Source organism: Artibeus jamaicensis, unplaced genomic scaffold (genome assembly GCF_021234435.1).
Source record: "Artibeus jamaicensis isolate MK-2021 breed Jamaican fruit bat unplaced genomic scaffold, CSHL_Jam_final contig_851, whole genome shotgun sequence".
In the NCBI taxonomy this organism is placed as follows: Eukaryota; Metazoa; Chordata; class Mammalia; order Chiroptera; family Phyllostomidae; genus Artibeus; species Artibeus jamaicensis.
Window position 1 is genome coordinate 11,385,678 of NW_026521986.1, and position 22,784 is coordinate 11,408,461.

Genomic DNA, 22,784 nt, shown 5'->3' on the forward strand with positions numbered 1-22,784 from the left:
GTGTCCATACATAGCTTGTTTTTCTACTGTGCTTACTGCTGCATAATTTCTATCATATTGCTATACTGTGGTTTGTCTCATCAGTTCCCCTACTGATGGGCATTGTGGTGGATTCCAGCCTTTTCCTATTAGAAACAGGGCTGCAGTGAAATTGAAGTTCATCTCCACGTCAAATCACAACAGGTACACTAATTATCAGTTTAATACCCAATATGAAGATTTCTATTTTTGTGAGAAATTTTACACAACATAGTATTAGAGAAGATAGAGAATATTATTGTGTGTATAGAATATTTTCTATACATTATGCCACAAATAAAAGTAGATTAGAATATGTCTATGTACATATATAAATTTTGATAGCATCTCTGTCAGAGTTTTTAAATAAACTTTCTACCCAGCATCCAATGCCATTTTTAAAAGTAATTTGATTTTTCTTAGTAATTTCCAATGAGGATATAATTTTCAACTAGAATTTTTTGTTCCCAACACTGAATTTTTTTCTGTGTCTTTGACATTTTCTTCAGAGGACAGTATAGTGATGAATATTTAGTAAGTAATTAAGAGAGTTATGTGTATGAAGAACAAACCAAAATAAATGCTATCAGTGTGAACTATGAGGGTTTTTAAACAATGGCCAGGGTCTTCCTGTTCTGTAATGGCACAGCTTGTCACCAACTGCCCCACCCACTGAGAATAGCTAGAAGCACTAGACAAAATATTTTTAAAAATAAATTTGTGCTTCTGGAAATAGGGAGTACATATATTTTTTCCTGTTTTTCTTGCTATGTACAGCCAAAAAAACCCTGGTAAATTGAAATGTGCAATGTAAATCTGCAAAGGGAGAGAAGAAAGCAGATGAGGCAGGGACCTGAGGATTTGAGGAACAACCCAGGGGTCATGCATGATCAAAATTGAAATCCAGAGACATTTCCTGAACTTGATTTAAAAATAAAACTATAAAAACCTATAGCTTGTATTATCATACTTAATGCTGAAAAATTTAATGGGAACAAAAATGTGCACTATCACCACTGCTATTCAGCATAGTACTGGAAGTTCTAGTCAGCACAAAAAGGCCAAAAAAAAAAAAAAAAGAGGAAATAAAAGGCATGTAGGTAAAGGAAAGGAAAAAAATATAAAACTCCCTATTTCAGATAACGTGGTAGTCTATGTACAAAGCACCAAAGAATCTACAAAAATTTCCCAGAACTACAGATGTGTTCAGCAAGGTTGAATGATTCAACCTCAACTCAAACAAATCAGTTAGGTTTATATAACACCATTTATAGTCCTTCCACAAAAAAATGAAATACTTGAGTATATATCTAACATAATATATACTCTGATGAAAACCGTTGAAAGAAATCGAAGATGTTTGCTGAAAACTGACGAAAGAAATTGAAGATGACCTAAGTAATGGAGAGACATACCATGTTCATGGATTGAAAGACTTGACATATTACTGATGTCCATTCTCCCCTAATTGATACAATTTTAACACAGTTAGTATCAAAACCCCAGTAAGATTTTTTTGTGGTTATGGGCAAGATTATTCTGAGCTATGTATAGGAAGGCAGAGGAACTGGAAGACCTAAAACAATTTTGAAAATGAATAAAGTAGAAGAGATTATTCTACCTGATTTTTAAGACTTCCTGTATAACTACAGTAAGCAAGATTGTATCTTATAATTACTGGAAAGGACACATGGATCAATGAAACAGAATAGAGAAACCAGAAATAGTCCCACAAAAATATATCTAACTGACTTAATAAGGGTGTGAAAACAATTCAGTGGAGAAAGGATAGGCTTTTCAAACAAAGGTGCTGGCAGTTAGACATCCATAGACAAAATAATGAACTTGACCTAAACCTTACATGTTATCCAAAATTTTATTTGGAAGGATCACTGCTTGAAATGCAGAATGATAAAAAATTTGGACAAAAACACAAAAAAATCTTTGGGACCTAGGGTTTGGTGAAGACTTCTTGGATATAACACCAACAACTTTATTCAGAAAAGAAATAATTGAGAAATTAGAGTTCATCCAAATGAAACCCAGTTGCAGTGCTTCTTTTCCTTGGACATTTGCTGATTTGTATGAGACCTGGGGCTTGAGTCCAGCATAAGGCCACCGATAAGAAGTGTGGCGACAGATCAGCTTTCACTTATTTCATGGCAGCTGCAGAAACAAAAAATAGAGGTCGGGGTGACTAGAGAACTCGGATCTGTTAAACAATCAAATTGAAATTCTAGAACTGAAGAAAATAACGAAGTTAAAATCTCAGATGGGTTTAAGAGCATATTTGACACTGCAGAAGAGAAAATTGATGAACTGAAGACTGGTTATTGGGAAAAATTTAACTGAAGAATGGGGAGAAGAAAGCATAACTATAGAAAAGTACCTAAACACATCTGAACCACAATGGAACACAGGCATGTAATTCAGTTCCCAGGAGAAGAGAGGTTAAAGCATTATTCAGTGAGAGAATCAGTATTTAAAGAATTACTTACAGAGAAATTTCCAAAACTGATGCGAGACATGATTTAAGATAGAATCGAGGAGCTCTGCTTGCCCTAAGTGAGATAAATACAAAGAATCAAACACAAGCCCATCATAGTAAAACTAAAATATTCCTGAAAATAAAAGAAAAAGAGACAAATTTTTTAAATTGCCAAAGGAGAAATGCCTCCAGTAGAAAACAGTGAGACAGAAAATCAACTATTAAAATTAGAATTTGCTGGCCCTGAAGCATGAAGAAAAGATGGAAGTCAGAACACATATCTGGAGTGCTGAAAGAGAACAGCTCTCCCAATGAAGTCTATATGACAGAAACACTCTGAAAAGACAGGCAGAACTAATTTGTAGTGAGAGAACATAGAACAGTGGTTGTTTGAGGCTTTTAGTTAATGCAGGGATGCGTGGCCAATGGAAACCAGGAGCCTTCTGGGGCGATGGAAATGTTCTGTTCCTTGATCGTGGTGGAGGTTTATAAAAACTCATCAAATTGTATGCCTAAAACAGAAGCAGTTTGCTGTTCTGAAATTACACCCCAGTAAAGTTGACTTAAAAACTGAAGGCAGATTTCTGCTTTTGGGTCAGATTAAGGAAGGGGGGGACTAGATTTACCCTCCCATCTGAAACCACTTAGAAACTACACAAAACAACGAAACAGTGATTTTTATGATACTGGACACCAGGCCATGAAAGATGGGGATCTCTGGGAGGTGGGGTGCCCAGCTGAAGCCCAGGGGTCTCCCTGAGGTGAGACGGAGATGTGAGGCCAGTGAGGTTGGGTTCACAGAGCTGAGTACTGACAGGTGCTTGGTGGAGTACTTCCTCCACTTGAGGAAACTACCTAAGGCCAGGGTAAGAATCACCTGAAAGGTCGGAAAAGGCAAATTGCAAATTCTCAGAAACTGCTCCCACCAGGCAGACTGGAGAACCTCTGAGTTCACAGGGCATGGGGCCAAGTCTTTGAATGGTTTCGCTGCAGTAGTGGGGCAGTACTATCCTCAAGTTAAACTCTGCCCTGTCCTCAAAATGAAAGGGTCAGACTATCTCCAAAGTGAGAACTGCTGTACAATGAAACACTTCATAGCAACTGTTTTGAATTTCTAGGTTAAGTCGGGCAGTTTGGTTGATTGTGTAAGAACGGTGAGAGCTGGTTCTCACGGTCTGTGCCACCCCAGTGGCCTTGCTGTGGCTGGGACACCAGGGGGGAGAGATGAAAAGGCAGCCCTTCTGGAGTGGTGATTCCCTGAGAACTTGGTGATTCTCGTTGGTTTCCACTGGGAGGGGACTCCGACTTCACATCCATCCTTCCGGGAGCTCGGGGCTGTGTAAGGCAGATCACAGTTGCTGTTTCTTTGATTTGGTGTTCAAGTGCCTTTTTTTTTTTTTTTTCTTTTAATTAAAGGAAGAACAGCTTTGTGTTGTATCCATTCCCTGCGGTGGGAGTCCACATCACTTTTGACAGGTGTTGAAAACACTTCGCTTTGTGGAAATTCACCTTTATCTCAAATATAACCTTAGTCCAAAAATCAGGTAGAATAATTTTTCCCACTTTATTCTTTCTAAAAATTCCTTTAGCTGTTCCAGTTCCTTTGCCTTTCCTTATAAATTTCAAAATAATCTCGTCTATAATGTGTCTGTAGTAACAAAAATCATCCCTTTTTCTAATACAAACTTTTTTTGAGTGTCCAGACACTTCCATCAATGCTCCAGATGAGTGGTTGACATGCAAGCATGGAATTGCATAGCATGACCCCTAGATTACCTGAAGCAAAGCCTGGGAGTGTGGAGAAACCCATCCTGTTCCCAAGGTGGCTTCTGGTGCCATCACAGCTCTATTTGGAGCCTTGCACGAAAATATTACATGTCCAAGAACATGAGCCCAGACAGATGTATGTCTGTGTGTTGCAAAACCCCCAAACATTAGCTCTAACTCCATTTACATTTGTGCTTTCGCCTGAAATGTTCCTTATCACGTTTACATAACTCCTTAACAACTTCTCATATTCTGGCCGGGAGCGTGGTTGCTAGCTGAGGATTCTAGGAGTGTGAGCTCAGAGAATGCCACCTACCTTGATTTAATTGCAGTAGAAACTCTGGATGCAGTCATGTTGTCACCTTAGAGGATGGAGCAGTGACATTTGGCACAGCTTCAAACCAGAGGAAATTGGACATTCTAGGAAATGTCCTAATCCTCTTAAAGAAGCCTTCCTTTCATGGCCAGCAAAAACTTTTGTTCTCCCGTCTGCAGGTGGAGTTCTCTAGACTGTGGCAAATAGGTCTAAACAGAACTGCACTTAGTCTCATTGTCCTTGGATTCTGCTTCTCCAGTGGTTGTGGGGGAGTTTCCTTCCTTATCTTCTCTCCTCTGAACGCTTTTTTCTCCCCCTCTTTCTCTTTTCTTTTTTATAAGTGATTCCTTCAGAATGTTGCACAGTGAAATCTTAGGCCTTATCTAAGAAGTTTTAAAAAGCCATCCACAAATCCAGTGTCACTGATGCTTTCTATTGAACAGGGCGACTTTTGTGTTCCAGTCGCAGGAGAAGGCTGATCTGGGAGGCGCAGAGCCAAACAGCAGATGACTCGGAGCCCCTTCTTTTCTCTGGGTTGCCTCATCTCCATGGTCCCCCTGCAGGGAGAGAGCAAGGGTCTGGCTGGGTTGAGGACTTCCTTTGTGTAGTACACGCAGAGCTGGCCACTACTCTCTTACTTGTTGAGACCTGATAGGGTACTCCAAGTAATTCTAAAGCCAGGATGTAATCTCTACCTGTGGGAGTTCTGCTCCGAGCATTCGCCACACCCAGACGTTTGGAGCAGGGCGGCTGAGAGAAGGCTGAAATGGCAGTGTTGTGTGGTGGGTTTTATCCTGATTTCTTTGGTTTGGTTTTTCCTGCATGTGGTATGCAAAATGACTAAGTCCTGAATCTGTTTCTGTTAATAATCACAATGGAGCTGCAATAACATAAGGTTGTATGCTATTTAAAAATATTCCAGTATATCAGTATACCCAGTTATTTGCAAGTTTCAGCCTTGGAATTTCACCTCCGGCTCCCTGGAGCAGGCAGGACAGAGTGCAGGTCTTCTGGGCAGCCCCGAGATCCATGGGTCGTGTAAAGGCCACTGAGCCATCTGGCCAACTAGGAAGCAGCCAGTGGAGGGGAGGCAGGAAAGATTTTCCCCCGTGACGTTTTCTGTGTTAGCACTATTCATAAACATTTGATTTGAAAGGTTGAAAAGACTTGTTCAGGTTCATAGTCCCTCATATAAAATGGGGAGAGCTCAGTATGTCTCAGAATCCAGCAATGTCCAGGTTTTAGCAGGGGTATAAAATGCACATAGCAGATAGTAATGTTCCCAGTGGGACTAGGGACAGCGCCCCACAGTCAAACACATTAATATTTCTTCAGGGGGAAAAAGGAATATTCACACAAAGAGGAATAAATTAAAAGTTTTTGTTTCAGCCCCTGTCACATTTTGCGGCCAAATGCGTTTGCTTTAAACTTGGTTTTTATCTTTCAACTTTCGCACTGCACGCAAGGGACTGTGGACGTGTGTTGCAGGTGGTAGAAGTGGAGCCGAGCTGAGGCCTGGCGTATTTAACAGGGCCTATCACTGGGCCAGCCCTTGTGATCGTGTGGCTCTCCCTACTGGCTACTTTCTCCTCCACTCTCTTTGCTTCTCTGTCGGAAAGGAGTGATATTTGCTTTATGGGCTTTTGTAAGGATAATAAGCTCACATTAAACAGGAACATGGTGATTGACATGCAGGGAGAGTTCATTCAATGCTAGCAATTCCAATTTTGCCTCATCCCTACCCCTGTCGGTTTATGGATCAAAATGTACTGGAGTGGCCGTGGCAGGGCCACTGGGGGAAGGGGCCTCAGTGGTTTGGGTGGCCCTAATTTCACTGCAGAATCAAAAACTCCAAGATTTTGTATTGAAAACTCATTTCTTCTTAAATGACTAGTACCACCCTAAAATTGGTTTGCAAAATGATTAAACTTTTCAGTGCTGAATGAGTGTTTTGATTAACGTATTTCAGTCTCCGGAATGCTTCGTTGTAACTCTGTCTGTGGAAGGAATATTTACCCCTCACTGATTTGCATTTATGAGGCCCTCTTACAGTTTCTGTCTTGTCCCTTGTCGTTTAGAAAATAAGTGAAAAGGGCATGGTCAATGATGCTAGCACTCTAACAAAGATAACAGGTGTATAATTTAGTATATTGAAAAAATAGCATTGGAAGATGTCTTTCCAATTTTACAAAAAAAACTGCAAGGACATTAGTGAGCTTTGTAGGGCAAAACAATTATTTTAAAGTATCTTTTTAAAAGTGAGCTTCTGTTTTTATATTTGTAAAGGCTTTTCTTCTAAAAGTTGGGGCAGGGAATGGGGTGATCATTGAAAAAGAATTGCCTTTTGTTTGTAGCCTCATCTTGTCCTTTGTAATCTATCAACAGAAATTCCCTTCAAGTATCAACATCTGTTCTAATGATGTATGATCTTCACATGCAGGATATTTTACTTTTTTGGCCTTTCCTTATAATTCATGAAGGCTTGTGATTACAGATGCTGGCTCTACTGTATTGTTTGGCATAGAGACAGAAGAATTAAAACAGGAGGTTTTCAAGAGACTGGAGAGGTTCGCTCTTTGGTGGGCATTTGCTCTGCAGGACTTAGTAGCACTTACATGGGCCGAAGGAGATCAGCCTCTGCTTATCTGTATTGCATTGCCTGCCTTCACAGCTAAACTATCAGCAAAAAGTCGGCATCATGTACTGCAAAGCTGGGCAGAGCACAGAAGAAGAGATGTACAACAATGAATCAGCCGGCCCAGCCTTTGAAGAATTCCTTCAGCTGTTGGGAGAACGTGTTCGGCTCAAAGGATTCGAGAAGTATCGTGCACAGCTTGACACCAAAAGTAAGAAATACTTACACTCCCCTGTTGGGTTTATTTCCTCCTGCTGTGTTGACGTTCACCTGCTAAATGGCGCATGAAACAACACTGCCACTTGTTGCAGAAAACTCCTAGTGATGGAGGAGCGGAAGCCAGAGAGGGAGGGATGTGGCTGCAGAACAGGCAAAGACCACGAGCAGAGTAGCGAGGGTTGGAATGAGAAACAGCATTGTCAGCAGGGTGTATGGAACAGAGTGGTGGGCACGGGTCTGCCTCTTGGACAGTGTGGTGTGACCCTCACTATATTTAGCTGAATGTTAAAGTGATTAAAAACTCTAGCAACTTATGACCACCTGGTTCGTAAGCCCTAAAATTTTCAATTTGCATTAATTCATTTCATAAGCCTCATGTTTCTCTTTGAGTCAGCCTCTGCATAGTTTTTCTTATTTATTTTTGTATTTTCTTAATATCTAGGAGGGTTTTGTTTGCTTATTTTTTATTATTATTGCCCATCGTCAAATCTCTAAGAAAATAGGCTTCTTAGAGTCAGTGTTAGTTTGGCTCATACAATGTGTTGATTAAAAGCACAATAATGAAGCAATCTGTTTACTTACTGCTCATGAGCATAAGAGTTGTCCACTCTCACTCCCCAGGTCATTAATAAAATAGTTAAGTTCACAGGTACCTATTTTGATGACAGTATGTGGACTCCTGCTGCATGGGAAGCAATTTTAAGATTTGTCTCCAGATCCATCCATTGATATCTTCGACCTTTTTCTTTGAGAAGGTCTTTGGATTAGCACATCAGTATTGCAGTCTGCAATACTGCAGGAAATTTTCCGCACAGGAAATTAAATAAGAAGTTGAGTCATGAAAACAGAAAAGCATTCATAAACTACTGCAGGGAAGAATTTCCTGTTGCCATGGTTTTGCTGTTGCCAACTTGGAAACGACATGCTAGGGAGACTATTAAAACCCATAGATAGTCTAGACCCTAAAATATTATTTTAACATTCCATGCTCTGCTTGCAGCAGCACACGGTTTTAAATCTTAATATGTCCTTTATATATATATATTTTTTAAAGCTTTTTATTTTTTATTTTATTTTTTTGAGAAGATATTTATTTATTCTTTTTTTAATATTAAATTTAATTTAGTTACTTTTCAAGTACATTTTTTTTTTTATCTATTTCTCCCATCCCACCCTACCCCCCCGCCCGGTCTCCCCCCTCCCTCCCAATATGTCCTTTAAATCTCAGTTTGTCCTTAAACTCCTTTTGTCCAGATCTTCTAACATTCACTCTGTAGACCATTCACGTTGTCCCGTTTTGTTGCGTTCTACGAGTTGTCATCACCACCGAGGGCTATTGGAAGTGTTGGGGAAGAGAATGCAATAAGCACCCTGATTCTGTGGCCAACGAATGACCACACTGGGAGCCGATAAGATTATCTATTATTTGTGTATTTACACATTCCCAGCCCCCTCTTGATGATGAAAAACAACACAAGAAATGTATATAGTAAGGCCATACTTAAGCACTGTGGCATCAAGTAAGGCAGCAGAATAATCAAAATAATCATTCTGTGGGTGTTTTGCCCCAATATCCCAGTGACTGTAAAGGCTAGAAGCCGGTGAGCCTGGACAGCACAGGTTTCTAGGTATACATTACACCCAGCAGGGAATGGTCCCTTTTCACTAAACCACTCTCCTTTAAGGCTCCTTGTGACCTTTCAGAGCATAGCTTTGGAGAGGAGTTCATAGTTTTCTGTTCTTCAGAGTGCCGAGGTTCCTAAAGTGAATGAAAAGTAGGAAAGCGTTTTTATTCTAAAGCCCCAAAGAAGACAGTATGTATATTTATTTCTCTTACTCCCAGCTAATAGGGTCACAAACTAGAAGAGGCCATTAGCCTTATCTTTTAAACAGGTATTAAATGATAACAGACCACAAAAATGGGGACCAGCCAGCCTCTGCACACCTCAGCAGCCCCTTTCTGGCCACAGCACACCCAAAGATGAGATGAGACTTCTGCTCTGTGTGTGAGGTGATATTACCACAGTTCATCCGACTTTATTTTGTGTCAAGAAACTTTTTTTCAGTGTAATCCTTAAAAAGAGAAAATGATCCCCAGAACAAGCATTCCTAAGGAGTGAGAACATCTCCATGTGGCAATGTAGATGTCACTTGGATCTCTGGATTTGTAGTTTTTATCAAATTAAAACATTATTTGTCCATCTTCATTTCTCTATTTTCTCTGCCTCCCCTTTCCCTTAATTTTTAACTGGTTTTTCTGTTTTTGTTTGCATAATTCCTATTAATATATATTCAAATTCACTATTTTTCTTCCACAGTGTCTTAATCTGCTATTAATCCAATTCAATGAAATTTTCTCTTAGAATATGGTAATTTTCAGTTACATTTGATTCTCCTTTGATTCTTTTATTTTCCTTTTCCTCCTCATTAAGTTCATATTGGCCTTTAAATTCTTGAACATATTTATAATAGCTGATTTTAAAGTCCTCATGAGCTAATTCCATCATCTCTGTCATTTGGAATATTCTGCTTTTGAGTTACATTTTTCTGCCTCACATGTGTGGTTATTTTGATTGGATAGTGAACATTACAAATATAAATGCTTAACTGTAGAATGTATGGATTTTGTTATATTCTTTCAGGAGTGTTGAGTTTTGTTCTGGTAGGCAGTTAAATTACAGAATAGCCTGGTCTTTGTGAAGCTTTGTTCTGAAACTTTCTTGAGGCAAATGTACCTAGAGCCGCCTCTTCTCTGTGACTAATTTAGCTCTACTGCTAAGGCAGGACTTTTCTTGACCATGAATACCTGCATCTTCAGTGAGGTATCTCTACTCTGCTCATCCCCATGTGAACCGTGAGAATTGTTTGGCTTACAGTTCTCTGGTAGTGGTTCTTTCACTAATAGTTTTTCTTTGCATTGCTTTGGAATTTCATTCTTTGTATATGCCATTTAATATGCAGCCTGTATATTGTGGGGGGCCCCTGTGCATATTCGAACCTCATCTACCTCTTTGGTACTATACCAAGCAGGTACAGGCTTCCTACACAACATTCTATTCCCCCCCCCCCCAAAAAAAAAAGCCCTGCTCTGTGCCATTGTTCCAAAAGTACCTCCAGGTTTAAAACCTGGGAGAATCGTAGGGCTCACCTTTGATTCTCTTTTCTCAGGGATCACTGGGCAATGCTGCCTATTGCAAAATGTGTGAACAATTGCTTCAGACATATTGTCAAGTTTTCTACTTACAATGGGAGAGCAAGTTCTGTAGTAAGGACTGTCATGGCAGGAAAGGGAAGTCTCTGATACTTCTTATAGATGCCAGCACAAACCCTGGTAGGTATCAGTTAGCCCCATTTAGCAGAATTTTTTTTAGATTAACCAACAAGTCAAAGGTTAGACAGCTAGTAAGCATTAGGGAAAATGAACAGATCCTAGTGATGCAGTTAATGAAGTAATCAGATTGCAGAGTCATCGGAGCATAAAGTAGAATTAAGCACAGCGAAGCCCAGAACTCTGCCTGTGACTGTGTCTTCCCTTCTCTCAGCCCTTGGGCTAAAAATACCTAATTCATCTCATGAGACAGTTCTGCTTGTCCTGTATTATAACTCTATTCAGATTCTGGTACTTTGGTAAAGGAGGGAGGAGCTGAGGGAAGGAAGAACTGATGGAATTACTGAACCATTTCTTCTTTTTCCTACTTTTTTATACGAAGTCCATTTTCCCATCTCAGAAATAAGGAGTTCTAAGAAATAAGCTACAAATGTGTCCGGGGTAGAAACAGCTCTGTAAAGAAGGGATTTGTTGCCGTTGTGGATTTTTTGGTTCCTTTTCTTGTTTCCTTGTTTGGATGACATAACCCCTAGGTGCTCAACAATCCACTCACACTGAAGTAAATACAAAAATAAACTCCCCACCAAGCCGTCTGTAGTTGCAAAGCTGTAGACCACCCTCATTTCTACCCGTGAATGTGGATTATTACATTGGGAATTCGCTTCTGCCTGCGGCTTGTTTGTCCAGTCAGCACAGAGGAGACTCAGAAGCCCTTTGTTAATCATTCCTTCAAAGCCTTCATTAATTTGCTACAGTATTAGTGAGTGTTTGTTTCTTCTCCCATTTTTTAACAGTGTGTGTTCCTAAAAAAGCATTGATACTCAGGGTCTTAGAAGACACTTAGACTTTTCATAAAGAAAATAAACCCTTCTTTATGTGGAATATCTAACCTTTGATAGAGAAAAGGGATGAGAGCTACTTGGCATCCCAGAGACTGAGAAAAGGAGTCTTTTTTAGCCTCCTTAACTGTGAATTGTATTATAGTGTAAGGTTTTTTGTCTTTGAGTGTTCCTGAGATGTACTTGGCAAAGGAATTAAAATATATAAAAGGCCCTACTTAAGGAAATGATGCTGTTTACCTGCACAAAATTCTAAATTCTAATCACATTTCTTGAACATCTTTTAGGGACTATAACTTTTCATATACATTATTTCACTTAATCCTCAGAACAGTGAGATTACACAGGAGCAGGCAGGTAAAGGGACTTGATTGTGGTAATTTAGCAAATGATGCTACTGGCATTCAAATTCAGATCTTACTTCCAAGTTGGGAATCCAGGTAATTGCAGGCATCTTGCAATGTGAGCAGTAGGTAGAAAGTAGTAGTGACTGATTCCTAAGTGTTAGCCTCATACCTTCTCTCGCCCTTTCCTCTCAGCGTGTTAGCTGTGTTGAGAAGCCTGGAGTCCCAGGCTGGTTAACATGCACACTCACAGATCCCGTGTACTGATGACACAGTGTGAGTGTGCCTGTCACGGAGAAGGGTAGTACAGACTCTGCATGATCTTGTCCTGATGACATTGAAGTAAAGTTAACTCACCTCCTGGTCATAGCTAAAGGTATGCTGAAAAAATGTTGGTGAATCTGGTAGATGGAATTCAGGTGGAATTCCTGACTTTCCCACATACATCACTGGTGAGTGAAAGGAGTACCGAAGGGCAGAAGTGTGCCTCCTCACAAACTCGGGCCAGTGTCCCCGAGATCAGAGCGTGTCCCTGGCTGGGTTCTGAGCACTGATTTCAGACCGTGAGGCGAGGTTGCATGGACGGGAGCTCTGGGGGGTCTGCAGTGAACGGCCCCCAGCAGCCAGTTACCCATTGTAACGTTTCAACCTGTGGTAAGAGTCAGACCCGCAGCCTGTCTGATTTTTGTCTTGGAGTGTGCTGTGTTCTCCAGTGGCGAGGGCGTTAATAAATGGAACTTAAGCTTTCTTCATTCTGTTGGCTTTATTAGTCTACATGTATTTATTTAACAAGATTACTTTTCTCCTTGTGTTCACAAATACTTAAAACTAGGAACTTCCAAAAAATCCGTTGCATAGGCTTGTTTTCCTTCATTTACCTTTTCTTAACTCAGATATATCCATTAGTAACCAGAAAATGGTCATACAAAAGTCTCATTAGCTTTTTCCTGATTCAGGTTCATACACATAGACCTTTATCCTCCAAGTTTTGGATTAACTAAAAGCAAAAGAGCTGAGCCTAAAGAGAAGTCAAGGATGAATATGACATTGACCGTATCTGAAATTGCTCTACAAACTTATTAACCTGTTCATACCATCTTCCAATAGAAATGCCCATCGAATGTGTAGGATATTTTCACTTATCTATACCTTTCAAGGCAACTAAGAAGAATATTCTTACCATTGCTCAATTACTCAGTGTCATCTTATCATCTAGTTTGAATATTAGAAATTTTACTTCCTATGACTTGGCATAGAGTGCCGGCCTTATTAGTGGGAATAAACCACTTGCAGTAGCATGACGAGGCAAATGACATGATTAGCAAGATGACCCATATGCTGCCCGAACTTACTTTTTAAGTTTTAAAGCTCCATACAGACATGAAGGATCATTATCGTCTTTTTATTCCCCTTGTACAAGCGTATTTTCCCTTAAAAATTAACTCAATATACTCTCCATACAAAGAAAAAAAGATTCTTGTCATTTTCCTGATCGTCATTCTGTTAAATTTTTCATAGTTTCAGGGTTTTAAGGTTATTAAAACTATAACAACAACATTGGGTGCCTTATTCATTAGTGAATATAGCAAAACTTTGTTTTCCATTCTGTCTGGTAAAGTTTAGCAAATTCTACTATGTACACAGTAATTTCAGGATTTGGAAATCCCTTTCTTCTCAGAAAGGAAAGTTTCATTGTTTTGGCCCCAGTTTCGTCTTTAAAACGCTTGCAACTGTTTCCACACTGTTTGAAATTATCCACAAAACTGGAGTTTTCTAAGGTCTCCAGAAGAAGGCTGGTCACAGCACACACATCACATGGAACGAGGCAGACAGAGAAGGACCAGAAGGACGAGGGCAGAACAACAGATTATCCTCAGGGTTGTCTGACTTGCGTTTTCCTCTCTGGCAGTAATCCTCCTAGAATCACACATACAAAGCAAAATGTCTGTCTGAAATGAGTACCGGATGACAGTTTTTTTCCTAGTTCATTAATTTTGCTGAAAATTGATTTGAAACACATGTAAGTACACGTCAAAGCTGACACATTCACTTTAAGGTTTTAAAATGTACTAACTTGTTCTAGAGGTATTTATAGCAAAGAATGTTAGCGATAGACAAGTTCTTCAGACTCAAGACTTGTCTTAAATAGTCCAATTATTCACTGTAGTAATTTGTAGGGGATGTGTGTGTGTGTGTGTGTGTGTGGTGGCAGTCATTAACATTTAGAAGATATTCTTCTTGGAGAGTTATATATGTTGGTACATATATTTGCAATTTTTGAAAAGGAGTCTTCTTTTAGCTTGTTCTTAAAAGCCTTTGCATTTTATGTCAGCTTCAAAAGTAAGATTCTCCAAGAAGTTCAAGGTTGAAACTCAGGCTCTAGAACTTTTTTCTAAGTGTCTGCAAGTTACCCTTGTGGTCTATTCTGGGAGCAGCGCCTGAGGGCAATGGAACTACGCATTCCAGTCTCCCTGGGGGTGTTTATTAAAATAGATTTCTCTACCCAGCCCTACACTTAGTGAGCAGTGTTCCTGGGGGTGAGGCACGGGGATTTGTCTTTTAAACTAGCTCCCCAGGAGACCCTGTTGCATGCTTAATTTTGCGGCCTACTGCCCTTTTGATGTATGCCAGAGGCTTTGTCTTGCAGCGTCATTCTCTAAAATTCAGTGAAGTGTTTTGGTCCTCAAAGTTATGGCTGAGGGAGGCTTGAGTTGACCCAGAATGAATGCACTTCTGTTCATTTAGCAGCCTGTAAGTCCAGGTCCTTTGAATCTACAGTTCCTTTCAATTGAGCAGTTGGTAATTCTTGGGTTTCCAGATATTTAGAGCACATCGATTTATTTATGACTAAGTGGGTAAAGATCATTTTTGTTTTCTCCTAAGGAAGATGAGTGTAAAACACATTCCTAAAAAATCATGAGACATTGCTATAATACCTACATCATTTATTGTTAAAATCCTGATAAATTTCTATCTGTTTATTAAGAAATAGTTTTATTGCTTGAATCAGAAATATTTGAAAAGATGTTCTTAACTTGATGTCTGTGCAAAGAAGTCAGAAATCTGTGAACTTAAGTGGGAAATAATTTTACAGTTATTTTCATTGACCCTGTCAACCGATGGTTGCAGTGCTAATTCAGCACCAACAGGAATCCCCAGTTCATGGTATGGTGAGGAAGGAAACTATTCGGTGTACACAGCTCAGTTATGATATGGCGTGCCTGTGGAATGATACAGCCGTGAGGCGACGCCCCTCTCTGGCTAGACAGCTCTGCCAGCTCTTCTCCACGCTGGTCTGCAGAGATGTCTTCATTGTTCTGCCTTTGGTGTTTTGTCTTTGGCGTTTCAGCTCTAGATGGGAAAATGCAGTCTTCTGTGGAAAGCGAAGTTCATTCCCTGAGTCAGAGGGGAGCTGACTTAAATACCTTGGGCCTGTTTGGTCCGTTCTCATGCACAGGAGGACTCCAAATCCTTACAGTTTGATGGGTCCAAAAATCACTGTCCTGATTGGTTGGAGAAGATGCTAATGAGGATATAGCTGTGCAACTGCGTTTGGATGGGGAAAGTCTCAGTTCTATTGGTGATTGGTTGGAAAAGATGCTAATGGACAGGGAAAATCTCAGTTGTATTTGTTGAAATATGATTCCAGGAACTCCTTTGTAAGGGTTGGCTAGAAGGCAGGAACACGGTGCAGGCAGGCCATTTAGTTCAGGCTTCTCTGTAAAGCATGGCTTATATGACAAGCTCCAGTTTAGAAAGAACTGCTAGGTCTGTTTTTAAATTTGAGCCCAGATAGCCATCAGGAGTCCTTCTTGGTAGGTATCTTCTTTCTCAGGGCCCACATCTCCTAATTAAAATTCAGCATTTCCTTTGATTATGAATGCATGCAACAAACCACAGTAGTTAGTGTAAGCTTTACCTGTTATTTTACTGTCAAAAGAAAGCACAGGTCTTTTCATATCATATTTTAGGTTGTAGATATTATAAAATATTGTATCACTGCTTCAAATTTATAATAGTTATTAGACCAGCTGCTAAAAGTTGTTACATAAATCTTTTGTTATTGTATCCTATTTTCAAATTACTTTGAAAACTGAAGTCTCAATATAATTGATTTCTGTTGAAACCTTATGTATTTTATTTTATGTGTTTATAAATATTATTCAGAGAAGTTTATTAGCTTCACTAGACTGCCAAAGGGAATTCAGGTATAAAAAATGGGTAAGAACACCTGATCTAGATCTTATAAGGATCTTTCCATTCTAAACCATCTCCTCTTTTTGTTTTGAGGTAGTTCTTTTATATTAACTATTTTCCCTATTCTTATAGTCATCTCATCATTCTTGCATTTTATTTTATTTTACTTTTTTTTACTGTAGCTGACTCTACTGGAACCCATTCTCTGTATACAACCTACAAAGACTATGAAATTATGTTCCATGTTTCTACCATGCTGCCGTACACACCTAACAACAAGCAACAGGTAAGAGATCCTTGTGTTATCTGTGTTTCTCCACCCTTGTTTTATTTCCTCCAGAAGCCTAAATGGCAAGTTTGTAAAACCTTAAATGAGAATTTAATGTTGCACCTGCCACAGCAGCAGGAAACTTTATACATTGTGGAAGCAAGAAATAGCAAATGACTTGAAAACAAATGAAGAGACACAAATTCTAGGTTAACAGCCAGCTGGGTGGCTTTGGGAATTAATAGTTTGCTTTTCGCCCACGGAGACTGAAGTTTTTATGAAGTCTGAAGAGAACAAGTTGAAATCATGCTGATTAGATGACTCTGCAGGGTTGCAAAGAACTTATATGAGTGGGTGAAGTTTCATCTCAAGAGGCCAATGTACAGAGCAGGAAAGTACTGACGTTTCATTTCATACTGCAAAGGAGAAACTGACATGGAGAAGAAGTAGACTAAGTGTTCATGGGATCTCAGAAAAATGTTTTTTCTTAACATGTTTGTCAAGAGATAGTAAGGAACATATATAACAATTGCATTTATGCATATCATACACAGAGTTTCTTTATAAAACATCGAAAAGCACAATGGCTATTGCTAAAATGTAGCCACTGAGAAACTACAATGTGGAAACTAAGAAGTGACAGATTATTACAGAGCAAATGAAAACTAGCAGTAAGTATTGTTTTAGGGTATATGGTAGTTGTTTTAAGAAATATTTTTTTTAAATATTTCAAAATACCAAACTGAAATTTAAAAGAACCAGAGCTACCCTTCTTTCAGTGGCTGTTATAAACACAAGGAGTCCAATATTACTTCTGACCTTAAAAGGGGTTTGGATTTTGTTGTTGTCAGTTTTTGTGCTGACAGAATACAGGCTGCAGAATGAATCACAGCATCTTTCTTAAAACTTGGCCAAATGCAGATCTCATCTAACACTTTGTCACTTTGGGTTTGATTAAATCATAAATCTGGGTAATAAAGTTTTACCTGTTATGATTACCAAAGTAATCAAAATTAGGAAGCAAAGCAGTGAATCATCTATAACTCTGAAATAAGCCAATTTTAAGATGAAGTCCCTGATCTGAGTTTGTTGACAGTTTGTTTTATGCAGATTCCAAGTTTTAGATTTCTCTGAGAGGAAAACGTCATGCTAAGAAAAATATGCTAAACTTCTTATTTTGACCAGAAGTAGACAAAAAATTTAATAGCATTAACAAGTAATCTTTAAAGGGGAGAGAAAGGCCTATTCTACCTGATTATTAACAAGATGCAATTAATTGTTTATTTTTAACTAAATGAGTTGAAATGCTGAGCAGGGTGAGTTGGCATTTAAATGGACAGCTACCTAAATTATTTAATTTTGGAGTCCAATCAAGGCAAAAATATTATCTTCCTAAATTAGAATGAAAGAGTAATTGGTATTGTTACATATTAAGAAATTTTAGCAATGAGGGGAAATTGGGCCAGCTGTAACAGAACAATAATAAAGAAAAAGACATTTTAGTTTTCTAGCTAAAGAATTTACTTCTATGTAGATTACTTTATGCTGGGGGTGGGGAACAGAGAATGCATCTTTTACCATCTTTTTGTGCCCCGACTGGTATGGCTTAGTCAGTTGGGTGTCGTCCCACAAAGTGAAAGGTTCCTGGTTTGATTCCCGGTTGGGGCTCCTTGTGGAGGCAACCAGTCGGTTTTTCCCTGTCACATCAGTGTTTCTCTCCCTCTCTTTCTCCCTCCCTTCCTCCCTCCCTTCCCATCTCTCTAAAAAATAAATAAATAGCATCTTAATTTTAACAATCTGTTTGCAGGAATTTGTTTAAGTATTTTCGTTATATTTAATGTGAGATGGTTACATAGATTTATTTCTATCTATGTCTATATGTCTTTATTAAGACATTAATATTATATATCAAGCCATCATTTGAAGACAGAATGTATCAAAAAGACAATGACCTCGTGTAGGCCACAGTGACATAATACACAGACAGATCGTATGTGCTTTGGTATGTCTGTGATCCTGAGTGGATTAATAACCTTTAACAATGGGTGTGTTCTGTATGGCAGTCAGTACAGACCAGCCTTTATGTCGGTAACTTCCGATAATATGTCATGTTTAGAAATGAAGTAAGTGGCCTAATTAGAAGTTAATTTGGGATGCTTTAAAATTCCGAAGGTTAAAAGTACACTTCCTGAACATTCTGACTCCCAGTTCTCAACCCTAATGTAAAAGGCCATTGTTTCTCTCAGCTGGCAGCCAATATTAGATCATTGATTTCACTGGTATGTACTTAGTTTATATAAGTTGGAGTCACTGAAGAATTTTTTTTTTTAGTTTTATAAATGCAAGCTTGTGTTTAATGGTGGATAGTTTATATAAATGTCATGTTATTTTCCTTCTTATAAAAGCTTCAATATAATAAATATGAGAAATACAAAAGTTGGTTCATTTTTCTTCATAATATTAAATTCAACCATCTAGTAAGCGTCTTCTGAAAAGGCATGGCCTGGCGTGGCCCAGGCAGGTGTCTGAGGTTGAAAGCTGCCTTTCCCAGACGCCACTTACTGTGGGGCAGAAGGTGGTTTCAGGTAGCTTTCCTGCTACTTAAAGGAGCTGTTTAAACTTGAATTTTAACCTGCTTTTTACAAATTCTGGAATATGGCTAATTTCTGCTTTCCCAGTTCGTGACACAAAAAGTATATCAGCAGACACCTTAGCCATATTTCTGTCAATGAAGGTAATTAAAGCAGAACATAAATTGTGTTGTAATTACTTCAGCCATTCTCATCTCTAAAAAAACATTTTCCCTATGGCAAGTTCCCTTCTTATATGAAAATGAAACAAAAGTGTTGTTATGGAAACTAAGGACTTAGAAATGCTGGTACTTGGCATAATACTGGATAGATCTTTTTGAATCAGCGATATACGTGCTATGCAAATTTCAAAATATTCTTTTCCATATTCTTCCTTCGATGGAATAAGGCAGGCTAAATATTGACAATAAAGATTAGCTACCCTAATATGTACTGATTAATAATGAATGTTTTTAGCCCTGGTTGGTGTGCCTAAGTGGATTGAGCACTGGCCTTCGAACCAAAGGGTCACTGGTTCGATTCCCAGTCAGGGCACATGCCTGGGGTGCAGGACAGGTCCCCAGTAGGGGGGCGCACAAGAGGCGACCACTCATTGATGTTTCTCTGCCTCTCTCTTTCCCTTCCCCTCTGTCTACAAATAAAAATAAATAAATGTTAAAATGATGACTTTTAAATACTGTTACATAAGAGAGCTGAGGAGAAAAGAGCAAAACGTCATTTATGTTTGCTTATTTTTTTGCTTAGCTCCTACGGAAGCGGCACATTGGGAATGATATCGTAACGATTGTTTTCCAAGAGCCTGGAGCACAGCCGTTCAGCCCGAAAAACATCCGATCCCACTTTCAGCACGTCTTCGTCATTGTCAGGGCTCACAGCCCCTGCACGGAGAGTGTCTGCTACAGGTATGGCTGCCGCCGCCACAGAGGCCGGGTGGGCCTTGCCTGGGACACACAGACGGCCCCACCCAGCTCTGCTCCCTCAAGGGGCTGTAGGAAATCTTTTACTGTTTATGTTTGTCTTAAAACTATGTGTGCGGTTGGTTTATTCACATGGTGATGTAACCTGATGGCACTGGCTTTACCCAGACGTGTTGGTTAGACACCTGCCGTTTCCATTTGCACCTCCTCCTTAGGTGGTGTCCTTCATCCCTGCCATCTGGTCACCACTAATTACTCATACTGCTAATTATATTTTGCTTTTGGCATGGTAAGAAGAAAAAAGAATGATCATAGTAAGTAGGAAAGAGAAGGTTGTTTTTTTTAATTACTAAATATTTAAAGAGCCCAAACACTTGCTGGGGACTGGTTCACTCTAAGATTTCTGACTACAATATTAGAGGCCTTTCTGTGCTTTATTAAGCATTTGGTGGAATTGTTTCAATGTTCCGCATTGACCTAGTCTCGTGAGTCTCAGAATTCAGGCATCTATCTGCAGAGGCCTTTGCAAGAATACTGGAGGGGGTTGGTGTTGAAAGGAAGATGCTGGGTTGATAGGGGTGTAATGCCAAAAAGCAGATATGAAAGGACATTCCAGCTTTGGTAAGTTGTTTCTAATACGAACCTGTCCTTTCACAACGTGAAGTTTTATGATACCTTTCAGTCCCTAAAATTTGGAAAATGAGGCTTGGTTAATTTTAGATAGTTAGTTTTGAATTACTATAGCCACCTACACAGAAAGGGGCCAACACAGATCGGTAATTGGACTGTTGTGAGATCCACAACTGTCTCATTCTAGGTGTAATGCAAGTTCATGACAGGTGTAGAGCAAGCAAGTCCAAAAAAACAAAACAAATGAAGGTTGCTGTGGACTACTGCTGACCGTCCATGTCCTCGGACACTCCACGGGATCAACGTGTGTTGAGCTCTTATTGTGAGCCCTGCACTATTTTAGACCTTTTACATGTGCTCCCTCATTTAAAAAACCAGTGAGGTAGGTACTGTTCCCATCTGCACTTTTAGGTGAGGAAACCTAGGCACATGGGGAGAGGTCACTTCTCTGAGGACAGCTGGTACTGGGCAGAGCTGCAGTTCCCATGCACCAGGTCTCTTAATGCCGCACTCTCATGCCTTGTGAAACAGCAGTCTGCCGCCCCTGCTGCTGACTTACTTCCCAGCTAGATCTGTGGTTTCCTAGGCTCAGGGGTGGAAACACGAACAGAGGAGACCTAGATCTGTGAAGCCTCTTCTCTAGAATATGGCCTCTGAAAGCTTCTTTAGTTAGGTGTGGAATAAAACTAGGACGTTTGAGGTCATTGGAATGGGTAACTGTTTGCATTTAGAAAATACTCCGAGCGATGGAAACATACCAGGTACTGGGTTCCTGCAAAGGATTTCATGCTACTTTGTAGACGGAAAGCTAAACCTTTTAAATGATCATTAGGGACTTTGGGAATGTGGGAGCCTACGCAGTTTCATTTAAGGAGGGATTCTTCTTCAAAAGTCTTGGTATCCAATAGAAATACAGTGCAAGCCACATGTAATTATGTAGTTTTAATAGCCATGCTTTTTCAATTAACAAGAAACAGGTAAAATTTTAATGGTATATGTTTTGACCTACTAATATATTTTATTTACCTGATAATACCTAAATAGTATTCCAACAAGTAATTTTTTTATTTTACAGATTTTAAGATACTTAAGTTTTTGGACTAAAACTTTGGACTACACTGCTCATCTTAGGACACTCAGTTTTATTGGAAATAATCTGTATTTAGATTTCTTAAACTTTGCAATTGGAAAAGTAAATTCACATACTCAGATTTTTCTATACATGCTTTTTAAAAAAGCGTTTTAAATAACTGAATCAAGTGTCATTTTTTGAAGTTTAGTACACTTTAGTATTCCTTGGCACACTAGCCGCATTGGAGTGCTCGGTAGCCACACAAGGCCAGTGAAAGTCTAAACAGACCGATACGGAGGGAAGTCCTCTCCCCGCCTCCTCCTGCACTTGGCTAGATGAGGAGGTGATACCACTTTGTTCTTTTCAGGTCTGCACCTCCCACCCCCAGCCTAATAATCATGGTTTTTGCTATCGTCTTATTTTTAATTTGTTGCCTGAAGAACCCATCTCCTTTAACCCCACGTGTGATGTGGGGGCCCCTGCAGGAGGACCCTGAACACCCCTGCTGCAGACACACAGCTGGTCTGGAATCTCCCAGGTGCCACACTTGTTTGAAGACCCAGTTCACTGCTTATGAACTGAACTTTTCCCTTTTGTAAATCCAAGCCAAATAGTCAGTTTGTAACATCACTGAAGGAATCATGAGAAACTAAAATAGTCATCTCTTCCTGTTGCAAATTTAAGGCACATTAATTTTTTCGGTCCTTCTCCAACTGAGGTAGGCGTGTTTCCTGGGGGCTTGTAGTGGGGTCAGGAGAAGTTTGACAGCCCAGAAGTAGGGCACATCTAGTGTAGTCTTCAATGCCTGGGGGAGGGGACTGGAGGGTTTGTTTTCCTGTGAAAAGTGCAATATTAGGAAGTAGAATAGAAAATTTGTATCAATTTTAAGATAAAATGTGGGTTTTCAAAGAGTTACTATACCTGTGAGTTTTCTCACACTTCAGCCACTGCTCAACCTCCTAGGGATATGAACTTACAGACCTTTTTCATCAGGAGTACTTCGGTTGAAAAGTTAAGCAATGCATTGACTTACACTAATTTTAGTTCCTTTTACTTACACTAATATTTAATTTTATTAAATTTTATTTGTTTAAATTTATGTAAGTATCCCTAAGTGATGTAGCATCATTGAAATACGTTTTATCATTTAAAACT

General features: G+C 39.4%; 1 protein-coding gene across 13 annotated transcripts in view; it reads left to right on the forward strand.

The window, feature by feature from the left end:
- SIPA1L1 (signal induced proliferation associated 1 like 1) overlaps positions 1-22,784 on the forward strand; it is a 330,234-nt gene that overhangs the window by 231,038 nt on the left and 76,412 nt on the right. For all 13 annotated transcript variants that reach the window (XM_037127445.2, XM_037127433.2, XM_037127485.2 and 10 more), the window contains 3 exons: positions 7,261-7,435; positions 16,334-16,437; positions 19,755-19,912. In XM_037127445.2, the coding sequence (XP_036983340.2) occupies positions 7,261-7,435; positions 16,334-16,437; positions 19,755-19,912 (437 nt within the window). The remainder of the gene's footprint in view (positions 1-7,260; positions 7,436-16,333; positions 16,438-19,754; positions 19,913-22,784) is intronic.